Source organism: Aedes aegypti, unplaced genomic scaffold (genome assembly GCF_002204515.2).
Source record: "Aedes aegypti strain LVP_AGWG unplaced genomic scaffold, AaegL5.0 Primary Assembly AGWG_AaegL5_hic_scaff_1654_PBJ_arrow, whole genome shotgun sequence".
Classification (NCBI taxonomy): Eukaryota; Metazoa; Arthropoda; class Insecta; order Diptera; family Culicidae; genus Aedes; species Aedes aegypti.
The window spans coordinates 1-15,448 of record NW_018735112.1 but is presented as its reverse complement, the minus strand read 5'-3'; the positions used below and the strand labels follow the sequence as shown (position 1 = coordinate 15,448).

The following is a 15,448-nucleotide window of genomic DNA, read 5'->3' as shown; positions in this document are numbered from 1 at the left end:
AGGAGGGTAAACTGTTCATCCAGTTCCTGCCCCATTTTCTACTATCTACTGCTTGACAATAGAAGAGTTGATGAAGCAGGTAGTATTTAAAAAAACTTATATTATTTATTCGAGGAAAGGCTATATCAGGAGCTCCTAATATTAAAGGAATCAATCAATTTCCAAACCCCACAATTATCAATTATAACTATCATAGGGGTGTGTTTCAAAGTAAACAAGCCAAAGATTACGTTTCAATCATACGGTCAAACTTTCAATGTTGGATGTTCGAGTTGTCTAGTTTGTAGCAACAAGGGGAGGCGAGCTGGGAAAGCTTCTGCATCCGGAAAAGAGCATAAGAAGAAGGGGAAACATACGGCCGGTACCAGAGAATGAAGTCCGCGCTGGAGATGCACATTCAAAAGTGTGTGCAAAGCGAAGCATGAAGGGACAACTCGAGTTGTCGGTTGGTTGACGTACCTCCCTCATCAGTGTTGAGAGTATGATCGTTCGGTGGTAGGAGGAAGGTCAAGGGGCTTTAGGAAGTAATCGTTCCCCCAGGGGAACAAACAGTTTTAGGTACACTGAAGGGAAAATTGCTCACACAACTCTTTTAGGGAATGCTCTAGTGGCCCTGAAAAGGGCCGTTTTGTTGAGAATGGCAACTATAATGCAGACCGAATTTAAGCGCGTTCTCCACGGATACGGCGAGCCAGCTGGATGTCCTTGGGCATAATGGTGACACGCTTGGCGTGGATGGCGCAAAGGTTGGTATCTTCGAAAAGACCGACCAGATAGGCCTCGCTCGCTTCCTGCAGGGCCATGACAGCCGAGCTCTGGAAGCGCAGATCGGTCTTGAAGTCCTGGGCGATCTCACGAACCAGACGCTGGAATGGCAGCTTGCGGATCAGCAGCTCAGTCGACTTTTGGTAGCGACGGATTTCACGCAGAGCAACGGTTCCTGGCCGATAACGGTGAGGCTTCTTGACACCTCCGGTGGCTGGGGCGCTCTTGCGAGCGGCTTTGGTAGCCAGCTGCTTGCGAGGAGCTTTTCCTCCAGTAGACTTACGAGCAGTCTGCTTGGTACGGGCCATTGTGTTAGATGATGATTAATTTGCTTTCAATCCAAACGGATCAGTTGAAACGCAGCGACAGAATGAGGGTCAAAAAACCAGGCAGTCCTCTTTTATATGCTCATATCGATGCAGGCAACCAATCGGAAGCCACGGAAGAATAGAAAAAGCAAGAGAGGAAAGAAGAACTCAACCCTCGAGTGGGTATAAAAGTGGCCGCTAGTGTTTGGCGCAGCCATCATTCCGAATCGAACTGCCGTTGTGAACGGTTGCGTGTCTTTTTGAGTTGCGAGACAAGTTCGAATTCTCTTCCGTGCGTGTGCGAAGTGCACTCTTTTTTCGCGATTTCCCGCTCCCGCGACTGCTCTCCGGCGCTAACCTACCTCCTAGGGGTGGCTAGCCAGAAAGCATCTCTGCTAGTCGAAGCAGAGCAACCGCGGCCCATAGCGATGGGTCGCAATCGGAAGCAAAAGGCGGACTCCGCCTCGACCCCCGCCCCGCTGGCCGACAGCGGGCAGACCAGCGCGCCAAAACGAGCCAGGAATGAAGATGCCAACCCGGCGGCATACAGCAGGTTGCTGGCAAATAACAAGTTTGCCTCCCTGCCTGTGGACCAAGCCCCCCCGGGCGCGAAGGTTCCCCCCCTCTTCACGGCGTCGAAGGACCTCTCGGCGCTGCGATCCGAGCTAGCGGCCAACAACATCCGGCCACTGTTCAAGCTGTGCCATACCGGCACTAAGATCATGTGCGCCTCCGGCGCCGATTACGACAAGGCCGGCAAGCTGCTGAAGGCAAAAGGGGTGGAATTCTACACCCACGATGCCCCCGGTAGCAAGCCGTTCAAAGTACTCGTCCGAGGGCTGCCGGAGTTCACCCCGGAGGCCATCATCGATGAAATGAAGGCGGCTGGACTCAAGGCGACGAGTGTGTTCCCCATCCGGCGAGCACAAGGAGGACGACACCGGGACCAGCTCTACCTGGCCCATTTGGAGAAGGGGTCTACCACCATGGCGGGCCTGACAAGAGTGAGAGCGCTCTTCCACATCGTGGTGGAATGGGAGCGCTACCGCCCGAAAAAACGAGACGTGACGCAGTGTGGCAACTGCCTCGCGTTCGGCCACGGGACCAGGAATTGCCATATGAAGCCCCGCTGTGGCAAATGTGCCGGTGCGCACGCCACTTCGACCTGCCAGCCGATGGAGGGCACCGAATCGAAGTGCGCCAACTGCGGTGCAAACCACGAGGGCAGCAGCCGCAACTGCCCCAAACGTGCGGAGTTTCTGGCAATCCGCCAGCAAGCGTCCGCCAAGAAGCTGGGACGGCAACGCCAGCGCCAACCACCCCCACCGCTGACTGAGGAGCACTTCCCGACGCCCCGCTACCAAGTGCCCAATCTGCCACCGCTTCAACCAACCCACCGGCAGGCATCCCGCCAGTCGGCCCCCTCCGTTCAGCAACGCCTCGCGGCCGCCGCCGCTGCTCCATCGGTCCGGAATGCGCCCCCTCCTGGATGGGGGAATCCTGGACCCAGTGCTTCCGGCACTCCTCCTCCCTCCGACGACGACGGCTCCCTGTACACGCCGGAGCAAATGTTGGAATACACAAGGAACCTTTTCCAACGGCTACGAGCCTGCCGTTCCAAGTCGGAACAGATCGACGCCGCCAACTCGGTGGTATTTGCGTTCTTATCCAAATATGGCCCGTGAGGCCACCACCAAGATCCTCAACTGGAACGCTTGCTCCCTCCGGAGCAAAAATCGAGAGTTGTCCGCCTTCCTGGACCAGGAAGGCATCGACATAGCCGTGATAACGGAGACGCACCTCAAGCCGGAAGTTAACATCTTCATCCCCGACTTCCGGCTCGTGCGGCTTGACCGGTGCGGATCCGAAGGTGGAGGCGTTGCGGTTGCTCTGCGGAGGAACGTCAACTGCACCCTGCTGCCGAGCTTTCAACTCCAAATCATCGAGGCCGTAGGTGTTCGGGTGGAAACCTCCATCGGCCCAATCACGATCATCGCGGCGTACTGCCCGAAGCAAACCAACATCAACGACGGAACATCGGCGGCCTTAAAGCAAGACCTCGTCAAACTGACACGGCGGCAGGGGCAGTTCATCCTGGCTGGCGATCTGAACGCAAGGCACGAGACCTGGGGAAACCCCCGGCGAAATAGGAACGGCCTCATCCTACAACAGGACCTGGAGGAAGGCCACTACACCATCCTGAGCCCGGATTCACCCACCCGCCTGAGCCGGTCCGGGGCCCATGCGACCATTGATGTCTTCCTGACCAACATGGCCGACAACATCTCCCAACCGGTCGTTCACCAGGACCTGAGCTCGGACCACTACCCGGTGGTGGCAGAAGTTGGTTCCCTGGTCAACCGGCATCGGGTCACCCGGCGCAACTACCATCGTGTCGACTGGGGCCAATTCCAGCGGTGTGTCGACGCTAACATCCAGTACGAGGCTCCCCTGGCGTCCGCTGAAGACATCGACCGGCACCTGCAGAGCGTCGAAGAGGCCATCTCCGTGGCCCGAGAACAGCATGTACCAGCATCTGGTCAGGTGAGCAACCCCCTTTTTATCGATCGTGTTACCAAAGATCTCATTCGTTTAAGGAACACCAAACGCAGGCAGTACCAACGCTCTGGTCTGCCTGCGTTGAAAAGCGAAGTCAATCGCATATCCAAAATAATCAAGGCCAGAATGGTGGACCTCAGGAACGATGATTTTTCCAACAAGATCCGCTCTCTCCCAGATTGTGCTAGGCCATTCTGGAAGATGACCAAACTTTTAAAATCCAAACCCAGACCTATTCCACCGTTGATCCCATTAGACAACACCGACTCTAAGGATCGCTTGATAACCCCTGCGGAGAAGGCTGCTGAGATAGGTCGGCATTTCGTCAGCTCCCACAATCTAGGGCTAGACATTCCTAGCCCACACGAAGCTGCTGTTTCCGAACACGCAGCTAACCTACACCAATCTCCCAACGACTTCTCGGAGGAGTTGGAGATCACTGCCGACGAGTTGCTGGCCTATCTCAAAACATCCAAAAACATGAAGGCCCCAGGTTTCGACAACATCCTGAACTTGGAGCTCAAGCAATTGAGTCTCCAGTTCTACCAACATCTGGCACTGATTTTCAATCAGTGCCTCCGACTTAGCTACTTCCCCTCGTCGTGGAAGTCAGCAAAAGTCATCCCCATTAAGAAACCTGGGAAGGATCCTTCCTCCCCCAAAAGCTATCGACCCATCAGCCTTCTCTCAGGGTTATCAAAGCTTTTTGAAAAAGCGATCAACAGACGGCTGCTTTCGGCAGCCGATCAAAACAACATCTTGCTCGAGGAACAGTTTGGCTTTCGACGCGGTCGTTCAACCGTGCACCAACTGACTCGAGTAACCAACATCCTCAGGCGGAACAAGTCCCTTGCCAAATCCTCCGCCATGGCGTTGCTCGATGTTGAAAAAGCATTCGACAACGTCTGGCACGACGGCCTGGTGTACAAGCTGCACCGATACAATCTTCCCACCTATTTGGTGAAAATCATCAAAAACTATCTGTTTAACAGGACGTTCAGGGTTTCCCTCAATGGAGTCAACTCAGACCCCCACAACATCCCCGCAGGTGTTCCACAGGGCAGTATTTTAGGTCCCCTACTATACAACCTGTTCACCTCGGACATGCCTCAGCTCCCTGAAGGCGGCTCACTGTCACTGTTCGCTGACGACACATCAGTCGTCTACAGCGGCAGATTCACGAGAGCACTAACATCTCGACTCCAGAGAGGCCTGAACGTCTTGTCAGATTATTTGAACAGCTGGAAGATCTGTATCAACGCAGCGAAGACCCAGGTCATCCCTCTCCCCTATTCCAAATCCCCCAGACTTGTTCCGGCTGAGGATTGTAAAATCACCCTCGGTGGATCAACGGTGGAATGGTCTGATGCAGCCGACTACCTTGGGCTAACGTTAGACAGCAAGCTTCTCTTCAGACAGCAGGTTGACAAAACGGTCACCAAAAGCAACATCTTGCTCAAAGCATTGTACCCCCTGATCAACCGGAAGTCAACTCTGTCTCTGAAGAATAAGCTTGCTGTTTACAAACAGGTCATTCTTCCAGTAATTGAATATGGCGTTCCAATCTGGGAGAGTTGCGCAAAAACCCACCATCTGAGGCTCCAGAGGACCCAGAATAAGTTCCTCCGGATGATCCTCAACAGCCCTCCGAGAACGAGGACAACCGAGGTTCACCGTCTGGCCGAGATCAAAACATTAGAGGAGCGCTTTGGTGACTCGATCGGTAGATTTAGGGCTCGTTGCCACCAATCGGACCAGCAGGTCATCCGGGACCTCGTTCCCCCCCTAGGTTATCAAATTTTATTTTATTGTAGTCTTGTAAATAGTAGCTAGGATAACAAATTTTCTTTTAAAAACCACCAGAGCCCATACGGCCAATATAACAACTAGGGTAAAACCGCAAAAATAACAAAAACATCTATCAAAATCCAACTTTAAGACCAAAGCTGAAGGACCTATCGGTCAACCTCTTGACATGTAAACCAATTACCTTGTAAACCAAAAATTGCAAATAAACATGAATTTAATGAAAATTGGCGCAGCCATCAGTTCCAGTACTACCGTCGTCGAACACAGAACCAAATTCATCCAAAATGACCGGCCGTGGCAAGGGAGGCAAAGGACTCGGAAAAGGAGGCGCCAAGCGTCATCGCAAGGTTTTGCGTGATAACATCCAGGGTATCACCAAGCCCGCAATCCGTCGTCTGGCTCGTCGTGGAGGAGTCAAGCGTATCTCCGGACTTATCTACGAGGAAACTCGTGGTGTGTTGAAGGTGTTCCTGGAAAACGTCATCCGTGATGCCGTTACCTACACTGAACACGCCAAGCGTAAAACCGTTACCGCTATGGATGTTGTCTACGCTCTGAAGCGTCAGGGACGCACCCTGTACGGTTTCGGAGGTTAAATCGCATTCCAAAGTTTCGCTCTTCAAACGGCCCTTTTCAGGGCCACCAAACACACTCATCAAGGAGTTGATACGACAAATGTTCACACACTAAAAGCAAGGGTAATCTAATGGGACAAGCACTACACGCTTTTGCAGTCCGGCGGTGGCGTGGCTTGGGGAGAAAATTCTCGTCTCCGATTGGAAGACACCATAAAATGCCAATATATATATATACATACATAGTCTAGTCTAGTCAGCACTGTCATTTCCCGGGGTGGCACTACTGTTGTTACTTACTTGTTGTACTTCGGTCGGTTCGAAAACAACAACCGCTATGATGCCACGCCGGTGAAATCCAGTGCGTGCATCTTTCCATACCAATCTCACGTGCATGCATCTCAACTCCGGACTTCAGTGTCAGGTACGGAACGCTCGTCGTACCACTCCCTATTACCTATTACCACTCATCAAATTCCATTAGGATTGCGTTAGGAACTTCTTAGTTTGCCTCGCTCGGTTCCACAATGCGATGGACGAACAAATATTTCATCATGTTCCACACTGTACCTTATGAGAAATGGATGCGGTTGCAATCACTATTTACAAGCACTGGAATTGTGTTCGCGCACCCGAAACGAAACGAAGGGAAAACGAATCACCGAACCGGGTGAGAGACGGGAATTTGAATCCACCGACGGGAAAAAACCGGGAATTTGAGAAGGTCACCGGGAAAATCGTTTTGAACGAACATTTCCAAGCTTCGAATCTACAAACCACAACAAGCATTTATGACTTTGAACAAATCAGTTTCATTGAAATGTATTGAAAGTGGATGATGAAATGTCTACCGTAAAATGGGGTGTTTTCAAGCAACTTCTAGTATGTCAATAATTAAACAAAGGACAGCCCTACTACAGTAAGGACCCGATTTTGTCAGCCCCTCGATGAATTTTAGGCTGACCAAATCGGGTCATTTTATTTTGTTCCCGTTTTTTCAAATTTCGACATGGTTACATGGACTTTTAAAGAGGGTACGTGGTAAAACATGACGATACCAATTTTTTGACAAATCTGAAATTGGCTGACAAAATCGGGTCAGTACTGGATTCTCTCGTCGCGTGCCAAACACAATTATGAGGATCCTATGGCAGATTTCTGAGATAATCATGAAAATGTGTGATTTTTGACGTAACTGCAAAACAGGGTTGTAAAGGAATTTGACTTTCGCAAATGAAACCATATTTTGCCAACAACAAAACATAATCTTTTTGATCAATAACTTTGATGCTTTCATTCATTTTCATAAGTTATGCTCAACCTCAATCAGATAATACATCAATATTATCGAACTTGGAACTCCTGCAAACGCAAACCGTTTTCTTTTAACTGCTAAATCTTTCATAGTTATTAATCTGGAAACTGTCCAATACTTCGTAAAATTGTCTTGAATTGTTTTTGAGACTTAAATGCAACAGGATCATAACCTATATACCGTTAAGTCACCAGTCACCGTGCGGCCTCCATTCACCGTGCACATATACAAATTCCTACAGAATATTCATACAATTTCACAAATCATTCTTTGGTCAGCAAAATAAGATAAAACTGATGAAACGAACTAGTTTTTGCCACAAATAATTTTGAAAAACCTAGTTTATGTAGACAAAATCATGTGAATTCTGTTTGATAACGAGATATTGCAACAATCTTAGTAGAAACGCCAAAAAATCACATTTTTTATTTTAACGATAGAGTATGAAATTTTTCAAAATTTCAACAAGTTTTCACTGTGGATATTATTAGTAAGATGTATTCATCGTATGAGCAATGAGATTTAATGCAAATTAGAATTTTTATTGTGTTTCAGTCGAAACCCAAATGCACGGTGAATGGATCCTTTTCATATATATGGATCCTATTACCGTGTATAGTGTAAAAGGCATGAAATTATGCGATAATATTAGATTTATTGTTATGTCGTCATTAAACTACTTCATATTTAGAATTTAAGTGAATATGGAATGGTTTGGACAATACAGTCAAACCTCCTATAACGATTTTAATTAAAAAATAATAATTTAGCCAATTTTTAAACTTTGTATAGTTTTTATTGTAAATGAAGATTTGAATACTCTTAAAAATGAATGCGCACACTACTAGCAACATAGTTGCTCCATTAACAACGTTTCTTCAAGATACAAAATCAAATCATGACGAAAACTATACGCACGGTAAATGGTGACACATAGAACGGTACGAGGCGACCTTAACATGACATTTTCAAACATAATTTTTGACTAATTTTTTGTTATGCATCACTAGTTTTAGATTTTTCCCTGAATTATTATATAATTGCCCGCTACGTAGTGGTATTCTAGTACGCTTCAAATTATTTGGAATAGTTTTATATTTTTTTGAAGTGCAAATTTTTCTTAAATGCACGGTGAATGGTAGCTTGACGGTACAGTTAACTCTCCCTAACTCGATATTGAAATTGTCTTGAATTGGTTTTGATACTTGAAATGCAACAGGATCATAACCTATATATTTGCATTTGCTTCTTTGAATGATTGTTCTCCTTCGTCTTCGAAAATAGCCCCTATTTGTTTTGCTGGTCTGCTCGATAGGTAGACAGTTTGACAGTTCGATAGGTAGATTTTGGTTTCACTCTTCGCGCAACTCGGGTGCCTCTGAGAAAAAAAAAAAAAAAAAAAAAAAAAAAATCCCATATTTTCAGGGCTAGACATTTTAGTAATATTCAGTAACAAACAAAATAGTCCCCTTAACCTTTACAATGCAGTGTTACTTCACGGAACAAGCCTAAAGTATAATGGAACATATATCGGCATAAATCGAACGAGTTTTGTAACTTGGAAAAAGTAGTAGAAAAGATAATCCCCTAAACACCCCGCTAACTTTCAAAAAGAAACTTTTTCCATAAGAAATATTAAAAGGCGAAATCTAGATAACATTTTCAAAAGCTTTTGTCTGCGTTGTGATCTCAATTAAATATACTTATGTTCTGGGTTACTCACATAGTTTTGTTAATATTGTTTCATTGTTTTGTAGTTAAATCTTTTTTGCCAATAAAATTCTTTCAAAAATGGTTTGAATCGTTTTCAATATCTAGACTCCACAATACCTAATATTAATAGATATCCCCGATCACATAATGCAGCTCACAATCCTCCGAACCAAAGCAAGCATTCAGATGGACTGATATCGACTTCCGACGTTTTTGTGACTTTTCAAACTTGATGGAGAAGTTCAATCCCTTAAAACCCCACGAGTCCTTAACACCCCATTTTACGGTACTAACTTCTTAAAAAGGTTTCACTTTTCTCAATAATTAGCAATGTAGTACCAAACAATGTTTGTTTGATTTTTTGAGCTTGGCTCTAACTTTTTGACTCAAGAGTTTGAAAGAAAAGTTTACTAGCCTAAAATAATCTTGCCGAAAGTTTTTGCACTCAAAACATATTGGATGCAAAAAAAAATCCTAAGTTGTTGAATATTCATACCACAATAAATCCAGATTTCCTTGGGAACAGCATTTTAAGAGTTTCTAATCTCTCATTAGTTAACTAATCGATTACAAATTGAATAGGTAAGGTAGATGCTGCTACATGTGTGGGTTGTTTTTATTTTTTTAAATTCACCCTAGATTTAATTACTTTAGAGAAACATCAATTTAATGAAAACACTGATTTATTTTGGCATCTGGAGTTTGGCATCGGCCAAATTTATCTGAAACTCGGCAGTAAGACGCACTTGGAAGAGCATAATGTTGATAAATAGCAGTCAAGGCCTTCCTTAGTGTAGTGGTAAAGTCGGTGGCTACAAAGCAAACCCATGCTGAAGGTGTCTGGGTTCAACTTCCCAACAAGCCATGTGAGCAAAATGGTCACATAAAAAAATAAAGTGAGAAGCCGGCCAAGTAAAAATGAGAAGAAGAAGAGGCATTCGCAAAAATCCCATGTGCGAAATAAATCAAAAGAATGAGCACAAAAAATTTTGATAATGAAGACGCGTTCACTCCAACGGAAATGCTCGACGTGTAGTAACAGCGGCGGAATAATTTACCGGTTTCAATTTTGAGTGTCAGAGCTCAGGGCCAAATTTTCGAGCCGCAAATTTTTCTCGGTGCACGCAAGCAAATGGCGGCGGTGCTCACTCTCTTTCTCTCGTACCCAAACTGCGATGGGGATGTGAGGCGTTCGATTCGCCAATCACGCTTAAAATCAGTTACACTGTATTGATTTGCTCTCATCTTTGGAATAGTGGAACAGCATTGGATTACGAAAATCAAACATACTGAGCAAGGTCGACCCATTGGCCCCGAAAGATTGAGATTTTCAGAAGCCAATCCCTGGGCTTAGTATTTTACTGCCAATTAATTTAATTTGCAACATCCACAAGAGTAATTTGATTATTCCGCAAGGAAAATAGTGGCAGTTCGCTCATACTGGATCAGCTGTCAAGATTACTTTGGTAATTAGCAGCAAACTGTACTTGACCGCTCTACTTGGGATGTCGATACTCAGCCTGCCCAGTAGGTCCGGTACGTACGGACCTGTGAACTAGACTATCGAAATGCATACATTTTGCATTTTGACATACGAACGCTTTATGTTTCGTTTAGCATCAACTCACATCCAGGCGTCGGTAGGCGCGTGGTGTACGCACAGACCTAACGATCGCAAGGGCCTTGGTTCGATTCCAGGTTGCTGCGAGAAACATTTTTTTGTTGCCAATGTTTGGTTTCATAAGGCAAAGCTATGAATTTCAACCCGATTTATTGTGGCGAATTTTCATAAGTGCATCCAATGTATTTCGATAGTCCATTTGCCTGAGTGTATTGAAAACGCACGGGCCTATCGATCGCAAGGTCCTTGGTTCGATTCCAGGTTGCGCGAAAACATGTTTTGGTTTCACAAGGCAACGCTACGAATCTCAACCCGATTTAAATAAGGCTCCCCCAAAACTACGCGACTTTTTACGGCGACAGCGACACGATTTCGTTGTTGTGTCGCTGCAAGCACTCTTCTATGGAACCATCTTGACTGACACGACGCGAATCGCTGCGAAATCGCGACGTTTTTTTGTCGCTGTCGCTTAGATCTGGGGGAGCCTTTAAGTCGATAGACTTCTTCAAATCCTTGAATCATTCGAGTGTATCAAAAGCTGTTCCTCTAGTGGAGGTTTGCTTTGGGTACGGATGCACCGCTACAGTGAGTGCCAGCCAGTGCTCGCCTACCTGTCCGGGCTTTACAGTTGCTGGCAGAGAAAGGGGTGCATGATTGGCCAATTTTATTGATTTGCGAAAGGGTTCGGGAAGAATTCGCCATTCAGTGGCAAAAAGTGCACGTAACTTTTCGGGGGGATTTATTTCCCTCTGTGAGAGGAATGGAATATCATTGACTGTGCAACTCTTTGTTCTAAACTTGGATGGTAGTCCTGAAAAGGACTGATTGGATGTTACATACTGTTTTACAACAGTACGGTTGCTGTCCCAAATTTACTTCTTGGCAGCGGTCTTCTTCGCGGCAGCTTTCTTGGCTGGGGCAGCCTTCTTCGGTTTTGGGGTCTTGGGCTTCTTGGCGGCGGTCTTGGAAGGTTTGGTGGCCTTCTGCTTCGGAGCAGCAGCCTTCTTCACACCACCGGCCTTTTTGGCAGCCTTGGCACCAGCAGCTTTGGCTTTCTTGGCTGCAGCCGGCTTCTTGGCTTTCTTCTCGCCGGCTGGCTTCTTGGCCTTCTTCTCCCCAGCTGGTTTCTTGGTGGCCTTCTTCTTCTCTCCGGTAGCCTTCTTGGCCTTCTTCTCGCCGGCCTTCTTCGGTTTCTTCTCACTGGCGGCCTTCTTAGCTTCAGCCTTCAGCTTGAACGAACCGGAAGCGCCCGGTGCCCTTGGTTTGGACGAACTTGCCCTTCTCGACGCCATTCTTCAAGGCCTTCTTGAGGAATGGGGCAAGCTTGGCGACATCGCATTTGTAGTTGGCGGCGATGTACTTCTTGATGGCCTGCAGGGACGATCCGTTGCGTTCCTTCAAGGTTTTGATGGCAGCAACAACCATGTCGTTGACTGGGGGGTGGGTCGACGGCTTCTTCGGCTTGCCCTGTCCCTTGGGGGCCCTTGGCTTCTTGGTCTTGGCTGGCGAGGCAGCCGGGGCTGCGGCAGCGGCTTCAGTGGCAACTTCAGACATCTCGATAGGTAGCTAGAGTAACACTCACACGATGGCGATAGTAAACGAATGAATGACGGAAATTCTGGCAACAGTGCGGTGTTCGATTTCGTCGTCTGTGTTAGGGATGCAGACATGGTCGTCCACTGGATGACTGTTCGCGAAATATTGTACATATTTTTGGTAACACCTTTTTAAAACGCATTTTTCCGGTAATCGCACTAAGTATTTGCCTGTCTAGTATGTCCGTTTGGTGAGTGCATGAGTCTCGCTAGCAGCCCGTCATCGCCACATCGGGCCGGTTTCGCGAGAAGCACCGCTGAGACATGTCTTTACAGCACCCGTGCGCCATATGGTGTGGCTTTGCTCGATAACACAATCAATAGTAACTATTGAAACAATACCACCCTGCACGGCGGTGGTGAATTTGGCAACATGAATGGTTGCTCTTTGCGGTGACATGCGGGTATAGCCAGTATGCCGGTGTCTAATGGCCCCTAATGAGCCTCAAACAAAGTCATTCCCAGTGCCGACGAGCGATGTTACGCGTTTGGTTTTTAGTAAACTTTGAACAATGTTAATTTGATGTTTTTCATCAAACATACCGAAAACTTGGGCTCGACTATGACGTCAGTCACACAAGTTTGTGCCATTTTGTCCGGAAAACAATGTCACCAAACACTAATCACCTTCCACCTGTGCACTGTTGGTTGGTCGAATGTGTGCAAATTGCTGGCATTGCCTCAGCCATCGGCGGCAACTGCATTGGAAAAGGACAGTGCACGTGCTACTATGGATCTAGTTTATCTGAGAATGTTTACTTCAAGAAGCAAGCAAGCAAAGCAAGCACCCTCCCTGCGGTGGAATCTGCAAATGAGCTAGTGCGAAATCTGCCCGAATAGGCATCGGTTTTGCTAGCTGCAGTTGCATCGAATGAACATTCCATACAATCTCTTCTGGCGGCAGTAGTACCGGACATGTCGCGCTGAATTCGCGACAAATTGTTCTCGGAAGTCCCTAACATGCCCCACGGCACGTGTTCCCGGTGTAGAAACTGCACCCTACACTCCCCCGATCGAGATATATTTTTGTGTACAGTGCCCTCAGGGGCTGTTCAACGTGTCTGTCCGTGCTAGTACTGAGCAACACCCGAGCCAGGAAGCCGAATGGCAACCACACAACGTGTCATGTCACCATCATTCGCAAATTTCATAACGCCAACAATGACCATTTGCAACGCGCCCACCACCCATTGTGTATAAGAATGTTTTCCCAATTTCGTTTGACCCGTTACATCTCGAAGACACACCACCCACCCATGAACTATGTGAATGGGCCCCATCAATGGGAACCGATTGATGGCATTATCGAGATTATCCGATCGATAACATTTGCATCAACTGTTGTTCGATAAACGTTATTATGATAGCCTGAACTGCTGGGATGCTCTTACGAGATCGTTTGTAATGGGACGCTAGAAAACATAATGAGCTTCTTTCCAATACGTTGAGAAGAAGAACGAACGAACCACGAAACTTGTCATCATGCCTGCCTAGCTAGCTAGTCCTATGATGTCAAAATTGTCTAAACTACTAACATGCAGCACAACCGATAGCAAAAATGAAGTTGTTAAGGTGCAACATGGCAATCAGCATAAATATTGAACTTTAAACGTTCTGCTAGTGAATGGAGTGTGGTTAAGGTACAACATTTTTTTGCAATCAGCAGAAATGTTGAACGTACGAAGTGGATCTTCTTGTTTTAAATTCAAACGGATGGAAAAACTTAGATCTAGGGTTTTTTTGTGAACAGATGTTTCCCTATACTGCTTAACAATGAAATTCCTATTATTTATTACGCAGCTGAATGGGGATCCAAATCTCTGCAACTGTAATCGTTATAATTAATCAATACTGAAACTGATAACATCGAATAAATAAAATGAATTGGATAAATTCAAACTGATCAGAGAGGGGGTGTTGTCACGTATGAAGTCACCGCCGTGACACTACCTCAGTCGGTTTCAATAGTGTGATAAAACAGTCTAGTGTCAGATTTTCAAAATCAACTCTTTTTCGGGATTGAAATAGTGGCCCTGAAAAGGGCCTTTTGGTTTGGTGTGATTGAACGCAGTGTCGGTCGTCATTTACTTGGAGCTGGTGTACTTGGTGACGGCCTTGGTGCCTTCCGAAACGGCGTGCTTGGCCAACTCTCCCGGGAGCAGAAGCCGGACGGCGGTTTGGGATTTCGCGGGGATGTGATCGTCGAACGCTTGTTGTAGTGGGCCAGGCGGGAGGCTTCGGCGGCAATACGCTCAAAGATGTCGTTGACGAAGCTGTTCATGATGCTCATGGCTTTCGACGAAACGCCAGTGTCGGGGTGAACTTGCTTCAACACCTTGTAGATGTAGATGGCGTAGCTTTCCTTCCTGCGCTGCTTCTTCTTCTTCTTATCGCCCTTGACAATGTTCTTCTGGGCCTTGCCGGATTTCTTCGCGGCCTTTCCGCTGGTTTTCGGTGCCATCGTGCTGCTAACGTTGTTTTAGATTCCAAACGAAAACTGAAACTGGATGCCCGACCGAACCAGTCCGGTTTCTCTCTTTATACCCGTAGAATGGTGAGCGCTGTTCCGCCCCTTCGCTTCGTTTGCTACTTCATCCATTTCGTTCGCACCATCCTAGTATGAGTGCAGCGCAGGGCTACGCATGTATAAAAGATACCCTCATCCGGTGAAATCACCATCAGTACCGCTTACGTACGCTTCGTGAACGTTTGTTTCTCAAGTCCACTCAAACTCAACCACAAAATGTCTGGCCGCGGCAAAGGAGGCAAAGTCCCGTTCCAACCGCGCTGGATTGCAGTTCCCAGTCGGTCGTATTCACCGTCTGCTCCGGAAGGGCAACTATGCCGAGCGTGTCGGTGCCGGCGCTCCAGTCTACTTGGCTGCCGTTATGGAATATCTGGCCGCTGAAGTGCTCGAATTGGCAGGAAACGCTGCCCGTGACAACAAGAAGACCAGAATCATTCCCCGTCATCTGCAGTTGGCCATCCGCAACGACGAAGAATTGAACAAGCTGCTGTCCGGTGTTACCATCGCCCAAGGTGGTGTTCTGCCCAACATTCAGGCTGTCTTGCTGCCGAAGAAAACCGAAAAGAAGGCATAAGTTACACTGCGTGCATCAAACCAAAAACCGTCCTTTTCAGGACGACAATATCCAGTCCACCGCTAGAGAGTTGTTGTTGAAATATTG

The 15,448-nt window shown here is 47.0% G+C and overlaps 4 protein-coding genes and 1 pseudogene across 4 annotated transcripts; 2 read left to right on the top strand and 3 right to left on the bottom strand.

The window, feature by feature from the left end:
• Positions 1-607: 607 nt before the first annotated feature.
• Positions 608-1,269, bottom strand: LOC110680608 (histone H3). The gene has a single exon (XM_021856407.1). It carries the CDS (start codon positions 1,071-1,073, stop codon positions 663-665), a length of 411 nt encoding a protein of 136 aa, XP_021712099.1. The 5' UTR covers positions 1,074-1,269; the 3' UTR covers positions 608-662.
• Positions 1,270-5,674: 4,405 nt separating this feature from the next.
• LOC110680602 (histone H4) lies at positions 5,675-6,084 on the top strand. Its single transcript, XM_021856402.1, has one exon. The coding sequence runs from the start codon at positions 5,726-5,728 to the stop codon at positions 6,035-6,037; it is 312 nt and encodes a 103-aa protein (XP_021712094.1). The 5' UTR covers positions 5,675-5,725; the 3' UTR covers positions 6,038-6,084.
• A 5,305-nt stretch (positions 6,085-11,389) lies between these two features.
• On the bottom strand, positions 11,390-12,743 carry LOC110680603 (histone H1-like). The gene is given in 2 exon segments (XM_021856403.1): positions 11,390-11,915; positions 11,917-12,743. Coding segments are annotated over 2 exon segments (681 nt in total). The 5' UTR covers positions 12,220-12,743; the 3' UTR covers positions 11,390-11,537.
• A 1,601-nt stretch (positions 12,744-14,344) lies between these two features.
• On the bottom strand, positions 14,345-14,721 carry LOC110680604 (histone H2B-like). Its single transcript, XM_021856404.1, has 2 exons — positions 14,469-14,721; positions 14,345-14,409 (listed from the first exon to the last, which is right to left on the bottom strand). Exons 1-2 carry the CDS (start codon positions 14,719-14,721, stop codon positions 14,345-14,347), a joined length of 318 nt encoding a protein of 105 aa, XP_021712096.1.
• A 198-nt stretch (positions 14,722-14,919) lies between these two features.
• LOC110680605 lies at positions 14,920-15,409 on the top strand (annotated as a pseudogene).
• Positions 15,410-15,448: the final 39 nt, after the last annotated feature.